This window comes from Uranotaenia lowii, chromosome 1, assembly GCF_029784155.1.
Source record: "Uranotaenia lowii strain MFRU-FL chromosome 1, ASM2978415v1, whole genome shotgun sequence".
Classification (NCBI taxonomy): Eukaryota; Metazoa; Arthropoda; class Insecta; order Diptera; family Culicidae; genus Uranotaenia; species Uranotaenia lowii.
Genome location: NC_073691.1, coordinates 52,175,961 through 52,201,514, shown reverse-complemented (window position 1 = coordinate 52,201,514; position 25,554 = coordinate 52,175,961). Strand labels below are relative to the sequence as shown.

Below are 25,554 nucleotides of genomic sequence, written 5' to 3'. Positions count from 1 at the left end.
TAGGTACTTAGTAGCTATGTAGTTATACAGAGGGTATAACAACTAATGACGACAAGCTACGCCATTAAGAACTATATCTGAAGCTAGGCTAGTTGAGCTGAGGTAACAACAAGCGCGTTTGTTTTGATCATTCTCTCTATACTACCTACGCCGTCTATCGTTCTTTCGTGGATTGGATTTTGTTTTGATCCAGTAACTCACGGGGAGATAACAGCTAGCCGAAAGTGATCTAAAACTAACACGAACGTACCTACTGAAACCGGGCCTGATAACAGCTCGCCGAAATAAGCGCTTCGGTTCGAACTTGAGCTGAATGGCAACGCCGAAACCGAGGGAGATAACAACCGATTGAGAATTCAATTGGCGACCCTGCCCAGCCAGCCCCTAGTTCTAGTCGTTCCGATCCAGCTTCGATCAAGTCAGTCAGTCAGTCTGTTTTAGATCGTCGGGCCGTTTAGAAGGTTAGTATCCCTCGCTCGCGACCAAGGGTAGGTCTCCGGAGTTCTCGATTTGAGTGAAACAAAACCAAACCAAGTGACAAGTGACTGGGGATGTTATCTGCATAATTTAGTCCACTCTGTATGCATATATGAGCAGACAGATATGAACAAGGTGATGTGGTACCGATTTGGAGTTAGCAACAACGACGACCAACCACCCAAAGTGAAGCTGAAAATCTAATTGCGCAACAATCTGGTGTGATTGTACTGGCTAATAATTTTTCCGTCCAAAGTTTCATGCGACTGGTGTCTGTCACTCAAATTGAAATCCGGTAGATGCGGATCTAAGGGAAGTGGTGTGTGGGACCCGGTTGCCTAATCAGAACGAATGACAATCGGTCTGGAGATTTTCCACCCAGCGCAGAAAGGCAAATGAAGAAATAATTTAAATTGATAGCCTGGGACAGTTTCTTTTCCAGCTAAAATAAGTATCATTCAAGCTACCTTCCGAATTTGCCAGCTTGAAACCTTAAACACCAGCGACGTCTGGTGAGCCAGAAAGGCGTAACAGCACAGGGACGAGTTTAACAACTTTGAACACGTGGAGCAAGGCGGAGGTGGTTGTACCTAAATCATTTTGATTTAGAGAAACCGGGAAAATTGAAACCGTGAGGATGGAGACGGAGTAACATTCTGGAAACAGGCAACGACGGCTGCCGAATTATTATATTTACGCATTTGCCACACATACGCGCGAGACGGTTTAGAACGCCAGCCCTGTACGAGATTTGCATAATTTATCAGTTATTCTTCGTCGGGCGAAGAAAACACGTTCTTATCGTTGGATTTCAGTTTTTTCGTTTTGTTTTGCGTGCTCTGGCCTGGTTGGGGCGGTTATGATTGATGCATTAGGCGTGATGATCTTGAGTGAGCAGATTGGCTTCGAGCAAAAAAAAAAACTCATCCTCAGTACTCAGTGATTAGTGAACGAAGGCAACTTACTTGATAGCTCTTACATCTGGATAATCGAAATTGAATCCATTTGTCTTCATAACAACCACCCTTAATTCTTGGGAATGCAGAGGTGCAACAAATTATGACAACACAGGTGTTGGCTTCTCACTAAGTCGAGAACGTTTTTAACTCTAGAAAGACCGGGAAATTGAGTACATATACATACCTATTCGGACCGTAACCAGTCAAAATGACTGGTAAAGAAATTTTTCAAAACATTTTATTTTGAACTTTTTTCTTTTGATATTATTTTGTTACTTGTTCGATAATATGACGAATGCGTATATACCATAAAATGAATATTTCAAATAATTATCATAAAATTAAAACACAATATCAATTTTATCAGAAAATCGTGTTTTACCATATAAAATAAAACAGAGTAATTTAAAATCATTCAAATGCTGCCAATTTGTTGGGAGTAATAGGTAAGGTAAAGCATTGCCTGCTTTCAAAAAAAAACAGGAAAAGCTCGGTCCGACCCTGTTGCCGAGACATCGAAGAAAAATTTCCGGATTTATCCAAGTCTAAGCAAAATCCAAACCTTAACTGCAATTTTTCACATAAGGTATGATTTTTTAAGATTTTTTCATCGAAATACACGTGCAAACATTTTTTTTGGAAAAGTAACATTTGAATTCAATACCGCTGATGTGACTCATTTCACTTTTTCTCTTGAATTTTCACGAGAAAAGCCTGGATTTTTGTCAAATTTGCCCGAGTATTGCCCAAGTCTTAAAATTGCAATTGTCCGGATTTTGCAAGGTTTTTTGGTTAAAAATGCCCGGATTTGGCTAGCCCAAATATGTTTAAAAAGGTTCTGGGAAGCTTAAGATATGAAGCTTAGGTATGACGAATGTGATAATTATAAATTTCCTCATAATTTTTTTTGAAATAAAAAAAAGATAAACGTTAGGGACTGAATGTCCCTATTTTGATTATTCGAGGGAAAAGTAGTTATGCTGACACTTATTTCCTTTGAACAAACAAAATTAGATTTGTGCGCTACGACGCATTTGAGTATATTGCTTTTGTACTCTTAAAAAAGTTCGAGGGTTTATTGCATACCTCAAGGCGCTTATTATTCTCACTGTAAATAACGATTCTAAGTCCTGAATACGGGATTTTTAGATAAGTTAATGAAAGTTTTTGTAAGTTTTATTTCTTTCGTATTTTTTGTTTATGATGTGCTTTACACACTGTATATACTGAAAAAAAAACAAGTTCATTTTTCTGATTAAATGGCATTCATAAAAAAGAGTACATTTCATAAAATTTCATAAAAAGAAGAGTACGTTCATTTTCGCTGGATAAAAAGTACATGTACTTTAAAAGAGTACGTATGGTAACCCAATGTTAGATGGTTATGAGTATTGACCATGGGTGCACAGATTCACTTCAATTTTGTTTTAGTAGATATTTTCCAGCACCCATCGCTCTGAAGTTTTTCAACATGTTGTCTATAAATTAAGGTTGCCAGAATTTTTTCCGTACCTATCCGGACCGGACAAATACGGGCAATTTTTTATAAAAACCTGGCAAAATCCGGCCATAAGATTTTAAAATTGACGACCGAAATCCAGGCAATATCCGGGCAAATTTTGTTAAACCCAAAAATTATTCAACAAATATCAAGAAAAAAAAATTGAAAAAAAAGTTTTTTCATCAAAGTACATCGACAGATTTTAAATCGTATTGGAGGCTTCTGAAAAACCTTTCATGATTTTTTTTACAAAACTTGCTCAAAAAATTCGTTTTGGAGGCATAAATTATTACATACATACAATACATTACATACATTTTTACAGCACAAATTGTTTTTTTTTCCATGCTTTATTTGCCAAATAAAGTGAATAAATCCGGGCAACATCCGGGCATTTTCCCAAGAAATCCGGGCAACTAGGCCGGGCCGGGCTGTTCCCAAATTTTGTATGAAATACCCGGGCAAACCCGGTTAAACCGGATAATCTGCAACCTTACTATAAATTATACCTGATATAGATTCAAAAGAAGTGTTGTATACGCGATTTTTCACCATGGGAGCAGGAATTCATCGCATCTTTCTTAAATTTTGGTTTTTTGCAAATTTTTTAAAACCATTTTGACAAATCTTAACTAAACCACACTCGAAACCATGTCTCAAAATGAATTTTCAATAAATGATTTTTATTTTTAAATCCGTGTTTTCATTTTTGGAAAAAAAATATTTCAATTAGGGTTAGTTGCCCTACTTTGGACCCATTAAGCGGTGGTTTTTAAATAATCATGTTTTTCTCATGAATGGACGAGAGGTTTATATCTTTCAGGAAATTTATTTATAGTTCAAGATCTTATCTGCAAGTTTCAATAAAAATTTTCAACATTGGTTTCGCCGTTATCGAAAGATTTGCAAAGATATAGATGATCAAAATTTCCATCTTTGAACCTACTGTTCCTATTTTGGTACTGAACTGGTGCCTTTCATTGGACCTAGACCAAAAATTCCCATCAAAAGTATGATTTTCCGAAAATATTATACTACATTCATTAAAAATGCTATTTTCAATCAAATATTATCATACAAAAGTATTAAAGCTTTTTATCGATTAAAAATACATAAATTCTTGTTAAGAATATCTCAAACACTTTCACTCCCCGTCAGCTCTATCAGCAGAACAACAGCTGAAACTTTTTTTGTGTTTACTAACTTGTAGTTTATTTGCGTAAAGCTGACAAAAAATGTTAGAAATGTTCAATAAAGGTTCTGAATTATGCCCCAAATAATAATTTGCACTTTGTTGATTCGTTGGTATAGAAACAAAGTTATGGTGATGTTAGGTCTAAAAATGGAACATCAGAGTCAAAAGTCTCCTATTTTTGGACCCATCGCAAATTTTCCGGTTTTCCATTGATTTTCATTTATTTTAGGAAAAGTAGGTAGTATGGTTCATATTCTTCACAATGAAAGTTATTTCCCCCTTTTTATTGGCCTGGACAGTAAAAAAACGTGATTTTTCCTTATTCACTCTAATCTCTCAAAATACGCCTCACTAATTGAGCTGTCTTATTTACCACTGATGAGGAGGCACATTTTTAAAAACTTTGAAAATTCAATGAAAAAGACTTTTTATGGCAAAAAGCGGTATGGTAGGATTCAGGAAGAATTAGAGTTCATTGTGTGCATGAGAGTATCTTTATCCTATGCCAGCAAAATGAATTATTTACAATTTCTGGCATTTTAGGACTAAAGTAGGCTCTAGGTCCAAAGTAGGAGCACTCACCCTATATTTTGAATTTTTTTTTTTATTAAATATTAAAAAATAGGTATTTGCAATCGAATATTTATCTAATAAGATGGTAATTGAATCAACATCAGAAATTAGATAACGGTTGCCATGAACCGAGTTAGTTTTAGGAATTATATGCATCAAGTAATGAAAAATGTGAAAATAAAAATAATGAATCAACATTGTTAAATTTACACGTTGATTTGTTTTTCCTAAAATGTTTTTCAATTGCCCAATATTGTATTTCAAATAAATATCTTTTTTTTTTAATTTCTAAGTAAACGGATTTAGGACAGAACGAGAAGCCTTGGTCACAATTATTGACCACTAAGTATACATTCAAAACTATCCTTCGGCTTTTTAAAAACATTTTTAAGTACTGTTTGTTTTTTTTTGGTACTGTTTATTTTCGTGTATATCAAATAAAATTTAAACTGAATTGAATATTCTTGTTTCCCAACGTCCGACTCAAAAATATTTTGTATTCTTAAGCAAGTTGAAATCTATTTCAATGCATATAATTTACAACGGCGAATTTGCAGCCAATCCGTGCACCCATGTTGAAATATCATTCAAATTATCCAGTTTCATAACTTATGTCTTCAAATATGGATAAATGAGTTCAAAATACATAACTATTTCAATCATACTAGTTTAGTTTAAAAAAATTTTAGGTGATTACAAAATTACTCGAATAGTCATGTAATAAATCTAACATAACTTTTACAAATCTTGATGTAATTTCGCCAAATTTTGACAGAAAGTTTGATTACAGTTGAGCAACAAAGCAGCCCAAAAAAATTGGGAGTCAATTGTCTGAAGCGCTCAATCCGAGAACATTCCGAGAATCAACAAGGGCTCATTGTTTGGAGTGAAGATTGCAAAACCAAAAGCAAGCGTAAAAATTTAAAATGAGGACCTTTTTTTATCATCGTCCACATTTTAACATCAACAGTAGAATCTAATGCAGTTCCTTACTTACCATTTTCTATCCCATTCACAAAAATCAGGCAAAATCAGGCTATTTTTTTAAATTCAGCGAAAACCAATGCAACGGCTTATCAGCCTGTCAGGCTGAGCCTCGAAAAATCATTCAAATCCTGAAAAATCAAGCCAATGTGCAACTCTGCATGCGAGCAGCAGTCGACCGATGGAGCTCAACGTGTACGCATACTGGAGCCCACTTCGTCAAGTTCACCGTGGTGCAATTGGCTAACGTGACTTTGTACTGACATTGCTGGTTCAAATCCCGTTGGTGAGTCGTTGTTCCTTTTCCGAAAATTTATGATATTTACATAAATCAGTATACGGATTATGTTCTTTCTTCCTTTGATATCTCTTGCTTCTCTAATACTTCCATAACTTTTGAAAATATGATAATTTTCAGAAAAAGTACCAAAACGAGCTCAGAACATTCGATTTTACTAAATCAGACGTTGTGGGAAAAAAAGTGTAGAAACCGCGAAGAATTTAAATATCTTCACTCCTACTTGAATAAAATCTATGAAAATATACTTTAGTAAAAATATCCGGAGAATCGATTGGACATAGTTTCAGACGCCGCACAAGCTTGCGAACGAAGATATAGTTACTTTTAACCCCTAATTCCCGTATATTTTGTAAACAATCCAGAAGACACTGATTTGGACTAAAACATGTTGAACAAAAATAGATTTATCTTGTGTGATTTTTTTTCGAGAAAACAAATGAGGGCTGTTTGAGTTACTGCACGCTTCGTAAAATAAAATTAAGGCTGTTTTTACCCTCAATTTCCCTATATTTTACAATTAATTATGAAAAAAGTAAGTTCGGACTTTAAAATTTTTGCACAAAATAAGAACTACCTAGTGTGATTTTCTCCCAGAAATCGAATGAAGGCTGTTTGAGCCACCGCACGCATTGTAAAATGGAGTAATGGCTGTTTTGACCCTCAACTGTCCTACATTGTTCAATTAATTCAGAAAAAAGTATGATCGGAAAGGAAAATTTTGACTTTATTCGATTCGGTCTGGATAAAAAGGCTTCATTCGATGTATTACGTATCGGAGGGGGTCAAATGACATTTTTGACCTTCCATATATTATAACTCCTGTTATAATTGTGATTTCGCAAATTTTTGTACATGACAATTTTTATTTATGGATGGTCAAAACCTCATGGCCTTAACCTCATTGTTAAGACTAGTAAAGATTAAATGCCGGAGCCTAGGATCCAATAAATAAATAAATAACTTTTTCAAATCAAGTCCTACTAGTTTGAAGACTTCTGAAAAGTTGTTCATCTGATCAAAATCTTTAATTAGATGTAACTTTTTGATGTAGTGAAATTTGATTTAGTTAACTTTGTTTAGCTTAGTTCCTTATTAACTTAGGAGCTACTCAGTCGATCGGCGTGAAATTTTCATGTAAGGGTTTTTAGGACCGTCAAAAAGTTAAATGATGTTTTGAGATCCCTGCGCTCACAAGAATGGGGGGCTCCCATACAAATGTTATATGAATATCTGCACAACTCTTGAATAGTTAATGCAAATGGACCCAAATTTGTCAAGAAAGAAATGCATGTTATTTTAACGCTAGTTTGAGACCCTCTTTTGTGGAAGAAGGAGATTTCATAGAAATGGTACGAAATCTCTACATTTCCAAAAACTAATCAAGCAACCACAAAAGATCAAACAACTGGTAGGAACATGACAAGGAGAAGATGCTCGAGAAGATGTTGGAAGAAATTTTTCCTTCACAAGGTTGGCTTCTGCTGTTTTTCCGTCTTAAAATTTTATTTCTGTCGCCATTGCAAGCTGCTGTGTTTGAACAGATTCACGCAATCCAGTAACTTTTCTACGTTTCAAAAATGTCTCGTCTTCGGAACATTTTGGACCAAACCTCGGAAAGAGAAACTTCAGAAAAAATCAACCAAACTTTCTTCAAACCAATAAAAAAAAACAACACGTGCAAGATGTCAGAGCTCAGTAACAGAACAAATAAGTTCAGATAAATAAGTCATAAGCTCATTTTGGTACCTTGTATAAGTAGCTAATGGATCAAGTAGGCTGTTTCTTTCCCTTTTTCCTGAACCAATGTTGTAGAGACATTTTGAGGAAAAAAAAAGTTAGTTAACAGATACTAATCATCTGACCGAAAAGGGAGAAGGAGTAGGCGATGCCTAAGTGACACAACACGCGTTTTTTTCGCTCTTCTAATAATTCCAATAATTTTCGTTTTTTAATCCAGTGAAGCTAAATAAATTGAAATTTAATGGTATCAATGTGTGGCCAGATGTTCACAGCAGGGATGGCTACCGAGATAAGTACTCCAAGTTTAAGGACATGGTCTTTCGGAGAGGTTTATTTGCCTCCTGGAGTCGATAGAACCTTGCTTGATTGCAGCGTTGTTGTTCGTGTCGGTACTTGGATTTCGTTTTTCATCCATGGACCTGAAGTGATAGTTAAAAAAAAAACAAATTATTAATATATAAATTTGGTCTTGTTGAATCCCACGATTTCAATGCTAAGTTTAACTGTAAATTTGCGCTCGGAGTGCCGGATTCTTCTGTTACAAAAAGTGGTCAATTTTATGTTTCTGGGATTTCGGATAGAAAGATTATGTTATCTTATTACAAGTGATAGAGAAATGGCCTTATCCTGTGGAGTTGTTGTGAAAAAACTCAAACAGCCAAACTAATTTGACAACAAGCTTATACAAATTGCTTTATGAATATTTTGTCCCCCGAGCTAGGGGGAAATTGGATTGCTTCGATTGGAAAATGTTAGAAGATTCAACACTCTTGACGAGGAACTTTGGTGAGATTGTTTCATGTTTCATTCATTATATCATTCATCAATCCTATTTACCATGCAGGATTCCCTCAATTGCACCCTTCCCGTTCCTATCTGAAACAGTTTTATGGGTCGTATGAGTTCTCTGCACCTAAAGAGTTATTTTACTGTTTCAGATTTTTCCTACCATGATTACATCGACTTGTCGCGGTGTGCATTATGGTACCACACTAATCTTCAAAATCAACATTTGAAATGAGAATTGAATCCAGATTCTCATTTTGGCATCTTCTGCTGGTTTTCATTATTAGTTGTACCGTGTGTATCAGCCAATGCAGGATGTGTGTAGTCACCCTTCGCTATGCTATGCTAAATACTAAGCATCTGACCGAAAAGTATTTGAGAAGGTTATAGAAAGTTTACATTTCAAAAAATCTTATCTGCTTGTCTGTACATAAAAAAAAACCTTTAAAAACCGAAATAGTATTATCAAAATTATTAAGAAGAAAATAAATTTTCGAAAAAAATTAAATGAGCTGAATTTCAAATTCGATTAAATTCAAGTTTTTCTGGCAAAAACATTATCAAAAGCAATTACAAAAGTACGAAAATAATTCAAAAACATATTTCACTAAAACGTGAATAACTTTTGAATTGGCAAAAAGTGGCAATAAGTATTTGTTTTGTTGAATAGCTGAGATTTCCATTTACATGTTTGAGTAGGAATGAGAGTGGGGTCTTGTGGGGTAACATGTTTTCCAGATGTCCGAATATGATGAAAATTCGTAATTTTTTTTCAATTTCAACCTAAAATAAATAAATTTCATATTATTCTGAACACATTTATGTTTTTTTTTATTTCTTTAAAAAATAAAACTTGAGTGGAGTATTGAAAATATTTTTGTTTGTTTATACGATAAAATGCAACAACATCAAACCTCAACTTCACCTACGTAGAAAATTGTATGAAACAACAAATTTTAAGACATGTTTGACAGATTTGTGATTGGTGTAATTTCTAGTTTCTGAAAAGCATGAATTTATGATGAATTTTCGAAATTTACAAAAAAGGGTTTTGGCCAAGCTTTCATAGGTCCTGCCCCACTGTGCTCCGGGGTCAAATGGCCCCCATCACCTTTTCCGTTAAAACTCTCGTGTTTCTCAACAGATTTTTACAAGTTTACAGTTGTTTTTAACGTGACTCAAATATGGTTTTCAGACAATATTCAGCTACAATCATTTATATCAAAGTTATTATAAGTCGAAAATTAAAAAAAAAAAAAAAAAGAAAAAAAGACAAGACAAAAGACAGGATGTAAGTCAGTTATTGAGTGCTCGAAAAAAAATCACTTAGGCCGATGACATAGTGAGAGCGATGCGATGCGAATTGGCGAACGCGGCCAATGCGAACTCGAGCGGGCGGAACAAATTGACATCTGCTTCGCCGCGTTGAGTATGTCAGGTTTAAGCGATTCACATACATTTTCATCAAATGTGGTTCGCCGCATTGAATCGCATTCGCCGGTTCGCCTCGCATCGCACTCACTATGTCATCGGCCTTAGTGTCTGAGGAAGCTGAAGTTAGAAGCTATACGTTGCACATATAGAATTTTTTTTAATTTGTTAAGATCATGGCCACAAACATTGTAAAAAAGTAGTGTAAACCCCGTTATTTTTTGATGAATCAACCGCCAAAGCTAGTGCAGTCACACTCGACAAATTTTAAAAAGTGGATTAGAAAGTTGACGTAATTTGTAACGATTTGGCATTATTGGGTTCCTAAAATACGAAACACAGAATTTTTCACGTCTATTCAAAGGTAGCTGTTTTTAGAACTATGTATTCATCAACCTGTTTTTTTCTAGGACTATTGTAGCAACTAAATTCGACTTTACACTGCATTTTGAGTATATTAACACAAGGTTATCGCAATTCAACAATGTTCAAAAGAAATTATTGCAGTGCATTGGCGATGCGATGCTTAACAAAAAAAAACGATAAATGTGAATAAAACAGCTTTGAAAAAAAAACATTTATTTCTACTTTACTGTACTTTGTAAGTATGTTGGATTGTATAAATAATGTTATCCGTTATACTAACTGAAATGTTGATAAACATGAGTCGCTTCCGAGACAAGTTAAAGGCAACTTGAGTTGAAACATGTCGTAAAGTTTCGTCGGAACCACTCATCACTTCGTTCCAAGTTGGCATCAACATAGTGTGAGGTTGCCATCAACATAGTGTGAATTGCGAATTTCCTTCCAGAATTCTTAACTCTTCCAATCTGCCAAAACTAGGCAGCAAGTCGAGTATGCAAATTTGAGCTGTGCGGCTTAGAAACCACTACCACACCATCCTCATTTTGTACACCGGTAGTGAATTTTCATCAGTCAACCTGTTCCCACCGCAAGTTTTCGGTTTCAAACTGGCTTTCAAGAGTCACCTAAGTGTTTGTTAATAACGTCTCGCTGAGTTGAATATGTAAACAAACCTGCCAACCAATTCGACAGTCGGTGGCAAGCCCCCAGAATTTGCCTTCATCGAATGCCAAATAGCAGCACAAAACTGCGGGAGGTAACTCGCAACTCGACTGGAAGTGATAAGCTTTCTGTCTCTACTTACTAAATGGAATGCCACCTGCCGCTTGGTATTTGATTCCTGAGTGCTGTTGGCAACAGACTTGAGATTTAACCGGGATATGGCGTTTTAGATAAAACCATTAGGAAACCAACTGCATTGATTGAATTCTGAACGAACACTGTTGATAAGGTGTTAGATAAAGGGTGATACGGTCAAAATTTGGTCAATATCAACTTGACGTATTTCTTTCAATTTTGCATTTAAAAAATCTGAACACCCCTCATTTTGAAGGTGTGTGTGTGTGTGTGTAGAATGTTGCTCCTATTTTGATTTTGGAATTCACTCTTCAGTTGTCAAAATGCCGTCCAAGAAAGAGAAGCAGCGTATCAAAATTTTGCTCACGCATCGCGAAAATCCGAGCTACTTGCACGCAAAGCTGGCAAAATCGCTAAAAGTTGCCAAATCAACTGTTACAAATGTAATTAAAGTGTTTGGGGAACGTTTGTCGACAGCCAGGAAGTCTGGATCGGGGGGAAATCGAAAACCGGAAGCCGCTGAGACGATAAAGAGAGTTGCCGGTAGTTTCAAGCGAAACCCTGACCTCTCTCTCCGGGATGCCGCAAATAAGCTGGGTGTATCGTCTACAACCGTGCATCGAGCCAAAAAACGAGCCAGACTATCGACTTACAAGAAGGTAGTGACTCCAAATCGCGATGAAAAACAAAATACGACGGCCAAAGCGCGATCCCCAGACAACCAGAAGTCGTATATGCACCTACAATGTACGTCCCATGCATATTCTTTATCGTAGTTAAATACATTGCATGTTTTTATTACGGCAAAATAAACCAAATCAAGAATCTGTGTGCTAATGTACCTATATGGCCTCCAAAATGATACGTATATACTGGTTTTGCTGCATTATATACGAATTGTTTACACGTATATTTGCACGTATGTTTGTGTTGCAAATTTGATATACCTACCAAATGGTTGTCTGGGTCCCGGAGGCTGTATACGACGATGATGACGAAGTTTGACTGCGTGGTAATGGACGACGAAATCTACGTCAAAGCCGACTACAAGCAGCTTCCGGGACAGGAGCTTTATACGGCAAAAGGGAGGGGAAAGGCAGCAGATATTTTCAAGCACAAAGTTCGCTGAAGAAATATCTGGTTTGGCAAGCCATCTGTACCTGTGGCTTGAAAAGCAGCATTTTCATAGCTTCCGGGACTGTCAACCAAGAAATTTACGTGAAAGAGTGTTTGAATAAACGTCTGCTGCCTCTCCTGAAGAAACACGGTTGTTCCGTACTGTTTTGGCCGGATTTGGCATCTTGCCATTACGGTAAAAAGGCCATGGAGTGGTACGCCGCCAACAAAGGGCAGGAGGTTCCCAAGGACAAGAACCCTCCCAACACACCAGAGCTCCGCCCAATTGAGAAATACTGGGCTATTGTCAAGCGGAACCTAAAGAAGACCAAAAAAAACTGCTAAGGACGAGCAGCAGTTCAAGGCAAACTGGCTTTCTGCGGCGAAGAAGGTGGACAAGGTGGCTGTACAAAATCTGATGGCAGGGGTTAAGCGTAAGGCCCGGCAATTTGGATTTCGAAAAGCGGAAGCCTAACTGAATATTTTTCCTGAGTTTTATACTAATTAAACTTGAAAAAGAAATTTAATTTGATTTTTTAAATAAACGATTTCACCGATTTACACGCGTTTTCCCTTGACCAAATTTTGACCGTATCACCCTTTAAGAAATATATGTTATCAACTGTATTGATTCATTGACTTTTTTCGTACAAAAAGATAAAAATATTTTCAAAAATCACTAGCTACACAATAAACATTACACTGTTCAGTTATATTTTTGTTGTTGAATACTGACAACTTTCAATATTACGGGCATTTTTCTGTAAAAAAAAAACTACCGAAATGCGGTCAAATTTCAGTGATTGGGGAATCATTTAACTGCCAAAAAACATCTTTAGAAATTTTCTTGAGATAATTATTTCGTAAAGTGTCGGTTACTGCTCTTTTCAAGTAGAAATATTTTGTTGTACTCTTATCAGCACTTCAGCCATAAACCATCGCCAAACAAAATGGGAAGATAATTCTTAAACAAATACAACATCAAATTCCAGGTGCATCCTACTGTTTACGACTTTTAGTTGTTTGCTATCAACAACACGCCACTTTGAGATTTGTACTGTCCACGTTACCCCGCCCGAGTCCAAGTTCAAGTGCTGCGCTGCGATAAGGAACCAATCCTATGGGAACAAGCCCGTCGGCATCGGCCAAACTGTAGACCAACGAAACTTCGAGGAAAGGAAAACATCTCAGCATGAGTTGTGCTAGTGTTTTGACCAGCAAGGACCTGCCGGATATTGAGGTAAGTTTACTTATACGTCAAAGTTTGATAATGTTTAGGAACTTTGCTTGGCCGGAACAAATATCAATTTCTTATTGTCCCCCCCTCCCTTCGAAATTTTCGGAAAACACGAAAAGAAGAATAAAAAGAGTTCCATGTATTTTCATGGAAATTTCGGAAAATGTATCTAATATCCGAGAGATTACAAAAGCAAAATCAAATTGTAAAATATGTGTTTTATCACCTTTTGTATTCTTGATTTCATTGAATATTTCGATTAAAAAAATTACTTGATTTATAGATTTTGTGCAATGGTAAAGTATACAGTTTAGTTGCATACAAGCTATTTTTTGCATATTTTTATTAACCCTCCCCTCCCTCTCCTCGTAGGAAAGATTTGAAATTTGTTGCGGCCTTATAACCTATCACAGACAACAAATCTACAAAACCATTGCTGATGATTGGCTACAAACATAACGATTTCAATTCGAAAATGTTCCTTTTTTTTGTTTTTTGAATTTAAATTCAAAAGATTTTTATGGCTCATCAACTATCAAGTGAACTGTAAAATTAATGTTCAAAATGTTCCTATCTGCACTTGATTTGCGTCAGCGGTCGCGTTCCACGTTTTGGTAATTGTCAGGTCGGGCCACACCACTCGAAACATTACGGACAATTCAAACCGACACCAAATGATAAGCGCGAATGTATAACTTGGTATTATGTAGATCACCTCCCATCGGGCTAACGGGCTATATATATTAACTAGGTTCCTGCAATGAATTAGAAGTGGTTTGATTTTAATTCTAACAACGATTTAGGTGTCGTTACAATACAATGCGTTTGTTCTTTTTTGGGTTTCACAGTTCATGGCCAAAATTTTAGCGATACTTTTGTATATTTGTAGCAGTACATAATGTCATTCAAAATTTTACACGATGTTCTGATAAGTTCCAGACTTTAGAACATTAAAAATTAAACTCAGTAGATTCTTACCACTTTTGGTGCTAATCCAATGAATTACGTCTCGCATTAGAAACAATAGGTAGGTTCACCCATGTCAAAAGTGCGCTGAAAAGTGTACTGTACCAAAGATGATATGGTTGGAAAAGCACTACTGACATGAAGACTCGAGCTGCCAAGCAAAATGATGCATGACCCCTACATTTAATCGAAACACGGAAAACATATTATGGGATTTTCATCCTTTTGGATAATTCATCCCAAAATTTAAAAAAAATAAAGGGAGAATCGAACCCGACGCATCATTCTTATTTCGACCTGCCAGTCCGATATTTTAACCAGTGTACCAACTGAATCAGTTAGCAAATGAAGGTTCATTGTCATAGACTTTCTGCCACGCCCAATCTCCAAAAAAAATGCACTGCTGGTTTACATACACTCGCACAACTGGTTAATGCCGGCAGGGTAGCCAACATTGTTTTTTTTTCACAAATTCAAGGAGCTTTTAGGGAAAATCAGGCTAACATAAAATTATTGAGCTGAGTGCCTTTTTTGGTCACCGTTGTGGAATATTATGAAGCTGCTCCACAGTACCGTTCATCATTCTTTTAAATTAACTACATTCTCACTATCACTTCAACCTTTAAATTTAAATTTTTAAACTCGATAGTTTTTGATTTCATGCCTTTTATTTATATTTCTTCTCAAAGATAGACCAGCTTTCACAAGTTTAACTGAAGAAATATAGCGTTTTTCAAATATGTGATTCGGTAGTTGTTTGAAAATCTACCCATTTGGACTTGTTTTATTCAAACTTTATTATTTGAGATATTTATCAAAGCCTTTTGCAAAAATTCTTCATATTAGTTCTTGCAAAGTCAAGCTTAAATGTGGCAGATTTCAAAAGTAAGTAGTAAACCGCGAGAACAGTTCTAGCGTAACATTTAAAAAGGGCGAAACTGCCAAATGTAAACAAATCGAGTTAACGGTCATTCCGGTTGCACGCGGTTGCCCTTTACCTATTAAACGCGGTTTCATTTTAAAATTACTTAAAAGTTTCAAAAAATTGATAAAATTCAATTGGGCGAAACTTCTTGTTGATGCATTTTCGTTGGAACGTGAAGTTACGCCTATTAAAAATGGAGTGAATTTTTCTATTCGTGTAGGGCCAATAGGCGTAACTGAGTTGACCGTGTGTGACAAAACGGCCTAATTAGTTTTTGCGTGTAGGACGAATGGGCGAAACTTCAAAACCAAAACAAAAACGGCCGATCAATTGGGCGAAACTTGCAAGCGTAACTGGAATCGAAAACAATAAAAGGGCGAAACTCGAAAATCTCTGAAATTAAGCTAAAAAAGTTAAAGTTCTTTATAACCATCGAACAACAAGGGAATATAATGCACATTTTTCAATGTTGTTGAACAAAAGGTGGTCGATTTTTTAAATAGGATTTGAATAGGTGTTCCGAATTTTCAAACGCGTTTTTCTCGTTGCGAGCAAACTGCTAGTTTCACCCTTTTGAAATGTTACGCTAGAGTTTTAGAATCTTGAAACAAAAACTCCGATTTCTATAGGAATGTTCATTCGTGTAAATCCTCTAGTCAATTAATTTTGATAAAATGTACATTTTCCTATGTTGCTGACTTTGAAACATAAATCAATTTCTTTTTTGTTTCGATTATATTCGTTTTACCATCTTTATGACATTCGCGACTTTATCAAAGTTGCAGTTGGCGAATCGTTATTGACAAACTTATCCGGTACAACTGTGTTCGATGTTTACTCTTGGGCTCGAACTCGCGAACATCGGCTCAGAAGACAACAGACTTGCCAACTGAGCTAATTCCCAAGCCCAAACATAAATCTTTCATTCATTCCGATTGCATACCCGATCAGGAGAGCATATCAAAATAATAACTCAAGCGTATCTCACCAAGATATTTACATCTGATTCAGTTATAACTAAGTACTACAAATTTTCAATTTTAGGTTTCTCCAATCTGAATTATATCTTATTCTGATTGACAGACTTGAATGGGGTTGAGCTCATTTTCAATGATCAAGATTTTTACGGATTGCGCTAAAATAAAATGATTATATCTTATTTTGATATACGTACAACTTTTTCTGAAACATGGACATCGAAGTCAACGGCCCAAACCGTACGTTTATGAATTTCGCTCAACAAATTCATAAAATTGAGTCTAAATTTTAGGAAATCAAAAATAGGGCATGGTTTTAGCAAATAATATGATTTATCGACATTCCACTAGAAAATTTCCTCGAAGCACTCATATTTTGATAAGTTATAATTGTGATAGGTTTTGTTCTGCCCAATATCAAACTATGCTATCTGAACGAGATATTATAATCTTGTAAGGAACATATCTAAAATTGATATATTTTGAGATATTTTAACATCCTACGAGCACTAAATAATAACTCATTTAGATAGGAAATAGGGCTTGTGATATAGCGCAGTTGGCAAGTCTGTTGTCTCCTGAGCCGATGTCCGCGAGTTCGAGCCCAAGAGCAAACATCGAACACAGTTGTACCGGATAAGTTTTTCAATAACGATCCGCCAACTGCACCGTTGATAAAGTCGCGAATGCCATAAAGATGGTAAAACGACTATAATCGAAACAAAAAAAAAAAAAAATTTAGATAGGAAAAATATTAGTATCAAAATAAAATCGTTATTTTTTTTATGTGTAATAACGATTTTATTTTGGGACAACTCGAAATAAATTATAACTCATCCAGATAGAAAAAATTGAATATCAAAATATCTAATCTTGATATAATTTTGTTTTTCTCTTCTGATCGGGTTTAACCGTGAAACGTTCAGCTTTTTATAAGCTGTTTCGCAATATCCAAAATAAATAACAACTTTAGAATAAAACATAATTCTGAAAATTTAAGGTTTTTTTGTGATAATCAACTTTCCAACAACAAGTAATTTTGACTTTAATTTAATTTATGATTGATTTATCATAAAACTGTTTTTTGAACAGAACAATGAATGAAAATCCAACAGAGAGTGGAAAAAATCTGGCAAAATCAGGCTTGTTTCCAAAAATCAGGGAAAACGAGGCTTATCAGGTTATCAGGATGACCATAAAAAATCAGGCAAATCCAGAATAATCAGGCACATTGGCATCTCTGACTGCCGGACATCTTTGTCGGTGCTAGGTCAGGTAAATAGAAATTCGCTGTAACATTTTTTCACTTTTCGACAAAAAACTGAGCTTTTTTCGAAAAGAACAAAATCAACGAAACTTTTGTTTTATGTATAAGGTATGCTCAGTTTGATGAAATGAAATTAAATGTTCATTGAAAAACTGTCTCAATGACTTGAAAAAAGTTTTCGTAGCGCCGGAACCAAAAAAAATCAACAAAACTGCTAAACTCTTTTAGAGACTTAAAAAAAGTTTCAATAATAACACTGGGTGACAGCCAAAAAATAGTCTGGGGTTTCTCAGCTGATTTAGACTAATTTTTGTGTCCTGAGATCACATTGATTTTGCTGTATCAGGTCAACTTTTTGAGATACAGTATTCTAATATCCTGACCTGATTGAACAAAACCATGGTCATTTTCGGACTCAGGGCGTCAATATTAGTCTAATTCAGTTGGAAAACCCTGGACTATTCTCAAAAAATCTTTTTTTGTTACTCAGTGTAATCATTCTAATGAAACAAAGTTTGTTAATGTCGGACCAACTTGACGTTTGAGCGCATTTTTTTTTCTTTTTTTTCTGTTTTCCAGCCCTGTAGTCGGTGGTTGTTTGCCGGGGGTTGGAAACAAACTCAGCAAATATAAAATAGTATTAGAAATGATAGCTCAAATCATTAACAATGTTAATGCGAATCGCAATTCCTACCATATTTGAATTATAGGGTACGGTAATCATGCGTGAACGTACCCCCGTGCCGGGCATGATGACGTAGATGTTACGTGGTTCTTCATACATTCCATACTACGTTTTTCGTCATTTGCATAAAAAAGTTCAGTTATTAGTGTTAAAGAACTAAAGTGTTGAAACAATTGATTTCAGTATGAAATATATTGAATAAAGAGCTTGGAATCATTCCAAAACTCGAATAAGAAAATAGTTACGAGAAAAGATCATTTATCAATCAAATATTTTACTGATAATGAACTCGAAATTTGCGTGTTGAATGATTTATTAGGACTATTAGATGTATCTTCCTGCAATATTTTCCATTTTTAAGCTTACAATATGCTGGGAAATAGTTTCCAGTAATTACAATTTCCACCAAAATTTAGATATTTCCGAGGTTAATTCGCATTTTATACAGAACCACAAACCAAACCGTATTTTTTGAAGAAGCTCATAAATCTGGGAAGTCAAATTCATGCATTTGAGGACAGTGGCGTACAAATTACTGGCATCGAAAATATTTTTTATGGAAAGAATAGAATACAATGCTCGCTATTTTACATAACAACTACGTCATCATTCTGGAAATCTGCCAACCAATATGGCGGATGAGGTAACCTGTTATTTCGAAGAACTTTGGTGTCCTCAATCTATGCCGGTGAAGTGAATTATTTCCAATTTCCGGCATTTTAGGAACAAAGTAGGCTATATGTTCAAGACTACAAATAGTTGCCATATAATTAACTTGTCAAACTCGAAAACTGAGGAATGTTTCTTTGATGGTTTTGTATTTGGCCTCCCTCATTCAAGTGGAGAAATAGAAAGGGAAGAGAAGCCTCCAATATATTTTTGGCGTAACTTATCATACGCAAAATGTTTTATGATTATTTGGTACCCCTCCCTCTTTCTTTTAGTGGGGAGGTAGGAAAGGCGGAGGAGATCTCCAATGATAATTTTGGCAAACCAATCAAATAAATGAAACCAAATTTTGTATGGGAGGGTATTTGAATACGAGAAATGTTTCTTTCACTATTTAAGACCCATCTCTCTTTACATTGGGAGGAGGGGCGCTGTAATACATTTTTTAGGAACTCGAATCTTATCAAGAAAATGGAACTAAATTTGACATGGAAAGGTATTTGGGTGTTTTCCTTCTAATGGGGAAATACATGGTGGCAAGGGGGATTCTATACAATTTTTAGCAAACCTCGAGAACTAATTAAGGATATGGAACCGAAATTGACAGGTTCAGGTCAGCATATTTGGGTACCAAAATTTTTTTTATAATTATTTGGTCCACACCCTTCAATTCAGTGAGGAAATTGAAAGAGAGGAGAAGGTCTCTCATACAATTTTTAAATAACTCGAGGACTGTTCTAGCAAATTGAACAACGATTTTACCCCCCTCCCGTTTTAAGTGGAAGGATAAGCAGCGGGGACGGGCTTCCATATATTTTGATTTGCGTGACTTGAACACTAATGAAATGAAACCAAATTAGTAAAAGAATGGTACTTGAGTGCGTAAAGGATACAATTTATGCTTAACTCGAGAACTAACGAAGCAAATGGACCCAAATTTGGCATGGGAATGTATTTGGGGTTGGAGTGTTTTTATGATTATTTAAGACCCTTCTTTTCTTTTCCAGTGGGAAGAAGGAACAGTAGTAAGAGGGCTCCCATACATTTTTGTCATATCTCGAGAACTTATAAGGCAAATTAACTCAAATTTGGTGTTATTTGAGGCCCACCAGCCTCACAGTGGAGAGAGTCCATAAAAATATTTTGTTTGTAATAATCATATAAATTTTGTTGTATAGCTCAAAAGCTAATCAAGAAAGTGAAAGCAAATTTGCCAAGGAGACTTCTCGCTTCTTCCAGGAGATGGACAGCAAGGGGGCACCCATATGTGGTTTATGTAACACCACGAGAGTTTATCAAGCAAAAGAAATCATGTTCAACATGAGAGCATAAATGTAATATTTCTTCAATGATTTAGGACCTCACATTTCTTTCAATGGGGGGGCGGTTTTTGTGCATAACTCGAGAAATTTGAAACAACGATTGAAGAATAAATCTTAGATCAGGTTTTAATAATGTAAAAAAAATTGAAAAAATCATTTGCATACTACAATTTCTAACTCAAATTGCAGCACTCATTTTGAAGTGGTTGCATCTGAATGATGTTTCTACATTAAGGTTGCCAGAATTTTTTCCACTCCCATCCGGGCCTAGCAATTCCGGGCATTTTTTCAAAAAAACCTGGCAAAATCCGGTCATGGATTTCAATTTTTCAAATCCAAAAACCGGGCAAAATTTAGGTGTTATTATACTTAAAAGCAAAGAAAAAATGCAAAAAAAATTAAATCAATATTTTATTAATGTAATTGCAGACTTCCAAAAACTTTTTGGAACACTTAAATATTTAAAGGTTTATAAAAGTAAATCAGCGAAATTATTTGAAACAACTGTTAAAAATTTCCATACCGTTAATCGATTTTGCTGAAACTTACTCAAAAACTTTGAATTTTATTGGTTTCTTTGTGAAAATTGTTAAAAAATCCGGGCAATATCCGGACTTTTTTCACGATATCCGGGCAACCGGGCCGGACCGGACTTTCTCGAAATTTTGCATCAAATATCCGGGCAAACCCGGATAAAACCGGGCAATCTGGCAAGCTTATTCTACATATTTATTTAAAATCATGTACTATAAAGACAAAATAGAAAAAATCTCCAAAATTTTATTCATTTTTGGAAAGTGTAGCAAAGCAGACTGTGTCAGCTAGTAGGTACTTTAAATAAAACATGATTTCTTTAACATAATATACTTTATGCTGTGACATGGTTGGTATTTAGATATTGTTTTGTTTTATTTTTGCTTGATGCGTTAAGAAACGTCGCGTGATGGCATTCTGAAAAAAATTTCATCAATTTTTATGTTGATGAAAATATTTGAAAAACGAGTCTAGAAAAGTTTAGGTAATTTTTCATTTGCAACAAGTTCGTAGAAAAGAAAATGTAACGTCAGCGTTTTTTAGGTCTTTCCCTTAACCGTGATCACTTGTTTCCAATAATATAGCTTTAGAACAGAATTTCTAAAATAACTGAAAAACCTAGTCAAAAGGATTTCCATTTTATAAGCCTTCCGAATGTATACCTACAGTTTTTTGATTACTTGGAAAGTTATGAACTGAATAAAAAAAAATATTATGAAAATACCATCGTTATGCTGGATAATGATCAGAACGCTCAACGCAAAATTCCACAGATTTAGTATTGAACATTTGTTCTCTTATACACGTACATATTGTTTTTTTTGAGCAAGCTCTTAGCTCCAGTCTAAAGACTGTACAAAAATTGCTGACACTCCGCCTTCTTATCATCAAGGATGACAGCACTCACATCAGACGCGCCACGCGTCACTTCGTTCCCAAGTGAATTCATTGATTGAATTGAAACCGTTCTTATCAGCTGGAAGCTTATAGTTACATTACGTTTGAAGTGTGCAAACAAACTTGATTCCCTCAATCAATCTCCGAAGTTGTTTTTAAATTTCGCTTTCAAAATGTTCCAATTTGATAGTAGAGCGTCTACGTCAACGATGTTTGAATTCGGAAAGACATAAAAAAAGCTTATAATTTTCAAAGCATTCCTAAAACTGTTTTGTATACTCCCTCTTTCAGAGCCTTCTGGCCCTCAATCCGCGAGTCAAAACCCACGGCTCCCTGGTACCGACCACGGTGACCAAGTCGGTCAAGAAACACTGGAAACGTAACGCGGATCGGTCCTGCACCAGCTGCACTCCGCTAACGAATGATTTCTCGGACATCAAGCACACGACCCTGTCGGAAAGGGCCGCCCTTCGTGAGGCAGCTCGCTGTCTGAAATGTGCCGATGCTCCGTGCCAGAAGTCCTGCCCTACCCAATTAGACATCAAGAGCTTCATAACTAGTATTGCGAATAAGAACTACTATGGCGCTGCCAAGGCAATTTTTTCGGATAACCCACTCGGTTTGACCTGTGGTATGGTTTGCCCTACCAGTGATCTGTGCGTCGGTGGATGTAATCTGCAAGCAGCTGAGGAAGGTGGTATCAACATTGGAGGGCTGCAGCAGTTTGCAACGGAGGTGTTCAAGCGTATGGGCCTTCACCAGATTGTTCCACCGAATGTTGCCCCGTTGAAGTTCCCGAACAAGAAGGTGGCTCTTCTGGGTGGAGGACCAGCTTCGTTATCGTGTGCAACGTTTTTGGGACGTCTGGGTTACAAAAACATCACTATCTATGAGAAGCGTAGCTACCTAGGTGGGTTGAGTTCATCGGAAATCCCGCAATACCGTTTGCCGTACGATGTGGTGGACTTCGAAATCCAACTGGTTAAGGACCTTGGAGTTAAGTTCGAAACGGGAAGAGCGCTTTCGACCAAGGACCTTACCGTGAAGGGTTTACTGGATGGAGGAAATGACGCCGTGTTCTTGGGTATCGGCCTGCCTACACCCAAGATCGATAAGGTATTCGTGAGTCTAAAACAAGAAAACGGTTTCTACACGTCCAAGGACTTCCTCCCGCTCGTTTCGGATGGAAGTAAACCAGGTTTATGCGCATGTAAAGCTGCTGCGGCGAAACTTCCATCACTGAGCGGAAATGTCATCGTTCTTGGAGCCGGTGATACGGCCTTCGATTGCGCTACTTCTGCACTTCGCTGTGGTGCTCGTAGGGTATTCGTGGTGTTCCGCAAGGGTAACAACAACATCCGAGCTGTCCCGGAAGAGGTTGAATTGGCTCGGGAAGAACGATGTGAATTTATTCCTTTCATGTCTCCCAAGGAGGTCATTGTGAAAGATGGAAAGGTGAGGTTTACTTGCTGATGGATTACCATGAGTTTGAACTTTTTTTTATTCCAACAGATTACAGCAATCGAGTTCATTCGCACGGATCAAGATGAGGCCGGAAACTGGATTGAGGACCCAGACCAGACAACCCGACTAAAGGCAAATTACATCATTTCTGCTTTCGGATCCGGATTGAGTGATAAAGATGGTTAGTTTCTCATAAATAGTAAACACCAATTAATCAAACGTGTTCTCTTTCCAGTTATCGAGGCACTGAACCCGGTGCCGCTAAACCGTTGGGGTCTACCCCAGGTGGATTCCAAAACTCAACAAACTTTGGTGCCGGCCGTTTTCTGTGGCGGAGATTTAGCTGGAGCTGCCGAAACCACTGTCGAGTCTGTCAACGATGGAAAAACGGCCGCCTGGTACATTCATTGCTACCTTCAGGGCATTCCGTTCGATACTCCGGCTCAACTACCCCTCTTTTACACCGAAATTGATAACGTTGATTTGTCTGTCGAAGTTTGTGGGGTGAAATTCGAAAATCCGTTTGGATTGGCATCGGCTCCTCCAACTACAGCTACGGCTATGATTCGTCGGGCTTTTGAGCAAGGTTGGGGCTTTGCTGTAACGAAGACCTTTGCCTTGGACAAGGACATAGTCACCAATGTGAGTCCACGTATTGTTAGGGGAGTTACTGCGGGTCATAACTTTGGACCGCAACAAGGCGCTTTCCTTAACATTGAGCTGATTTCGGAGAAGTGCGCCGATTACTGGTTAACCGGTATTACGGAGCTGAAGCGGGACTTCCCAACTAAGGTAGTTATAGCTAGTATCATGTGTACCTACAACGAGGAAGATTGGACCGAATTGGCGAAACGCGCTGAAGCCGCCGGTGCCGATATGCTGGAGCTCAATCTGTCTTGCCCTCATGGTATGGGTGAATCTGGTATGGGTTTAGCTTGCGGTCAAGATCCGAAGCTGGTGTACAACATTTCCTTGTGGGTTCGAGCAGCTGTGAAGATTCCATTCTTCGTCAAACTTACACCTAACATCACCGACATTGTGTCGATTGCACAAGCCGCACAGAGAGGTAATGCCGACGGGGTATCGGCGATCAATACCGTTCAAGGCCTCATGTCGATCAAGGCCGATACCACTCCTTGGCCAGCTGTTGGTATCGAGAAGCGTACTACTTATGGTGGAGTATCTGGAAACGCTACCCGACCACAAGCTCTTCGTGCCATTTCTTTGATCGGCAACAAAATGCCTGGATTCCCGATCTGCGGTATTGGAGGTATCGACTCAGCGGATGTCGCTCTCCAATTCATCCAGTGTGGAGCTCCTATTCTTCAAATCTGCTCCTCGATCCAGAATCAAGATTTTACTGTTGTCGAAGACTACATTCTTGGTCTAAAGGCTTTACTATACCTCAAAGCCAACCCTCCACCAGAGAGTCTCCAGTGGGATGGACAATCTCCACCGACTCAGAAACTACAGAAGGGCAAAGCGGTAGCTCCACTTCGCGACGACGACGGCAAACCTCTTCTACATTTCGGCGAATACAAGAAAAAACGCGAGGAAAAGTTGGCAAAACTTCGTCTGGAAAATGGTGCTCTGTGGGACCCATGCTCGGAAACAGTTCAAAACAATGGTAATCATCAAAACAATGGGTCCAACGGCACGATCAACCCTGTCCCTAAAATCAAGGACGTTCTGGGAGCTGCGCTGTCCAAGGTTGGATCCTACAAAAGCCTGGATAATAAGAAGCAGGTCGTTGCTCTCATTGATGATGTAAGTTTATTTCATCTAATATTCCGGATTTGTGTTAAGAAGATTACGTGTGCTATTTCAGGACCTCTGCATTAACTGCGGCAAGTGCTACATGACCTGCGCCGATTCCGGGTATCAAGCGATTGAGTTCAGTCCGGTTACCCATTTGCCCCACGTTACGGACGATTGTACCGGGTGCAATCTGTGCCTTTCCGTTTGTCCCATCATTGATTGTATCAGGTGATTTGGTCGATCAACGAGTGGATGAAGTCTTTCCAATACTAAAACGATCTTCCTTTTTTCAGCATGGTGCCGAAGAAGATTCCACATGTGATCAAGCGTGGAAATATTAAGCAGTCTGTTGGAATTCATGCTCTATCGCCTTCTCAGTGAGCTGAAACTACGACGACAATCTGCTCGAGGAAGCGAGCTCAACTCTTGGATTCTGGTTTATGGTTACCCTGAATAAAATAGGTCTAGTGTCGCAAATAAACGTTTCGATATTCTCTTAATAACTATCTCTACTGATTTGTTGTTGTTACGCGAGGAAAATATCCCTCACGCTTTGAGAACCATTTTGCTGAAAAACTGCCCCGTATCGTTATCGCAATGTTTGATTCGAACTTTTTTTTGCAATCTTC

At 37.2% G+C, this 25,554-nt stretch overlaps 1 protein-coding gene across 2 annotated transcripts; it reads left to right on the top strand.

Annotated features, from left to right (window-relative positions):
* The first annotated feature begins 313 nt into the window (after nt 1–313).
* On the top strand, nt 314–25,428 carry LOC129738829 (dihydropyrimidine dehydrogenase [NADP(+)]). 2 transcript variants are annotated; one of them, XM_055730132.1, is made up of 7 exons: nt 314–461; nt 13,217–13,464; nt 21,995–23,158; nt 23,216–23,348; nt 23,403–24,934; nt 24,996–25,153; nt 25,219–25,428. In XM_055730132.1, the coding sequence occupies exons 2-7, from the start codon at nt 13,417–13,419 to the stop codon at nt 25,304–25,306; spliced, it is 3,123 nt and encodes a 1,040-aa protein (XP_055586107.1). In that variant the 5' UTR covers nt 314–461; nt 13,217–13,416; the 3' UTR covers nt 25,307–25,428. The 2 variants fall into 2 exon arrangements, with proteins under 2 accessions (XP_055586107.1, XP_055586108.1); XM_055730133.1 differs by lacking the exon at nt 314–461 and adding an exon at nt 5,812–5,975.
* The last annotated feature ends 126 nt before the right edge of the window (nt 25,429–25,554 follow it).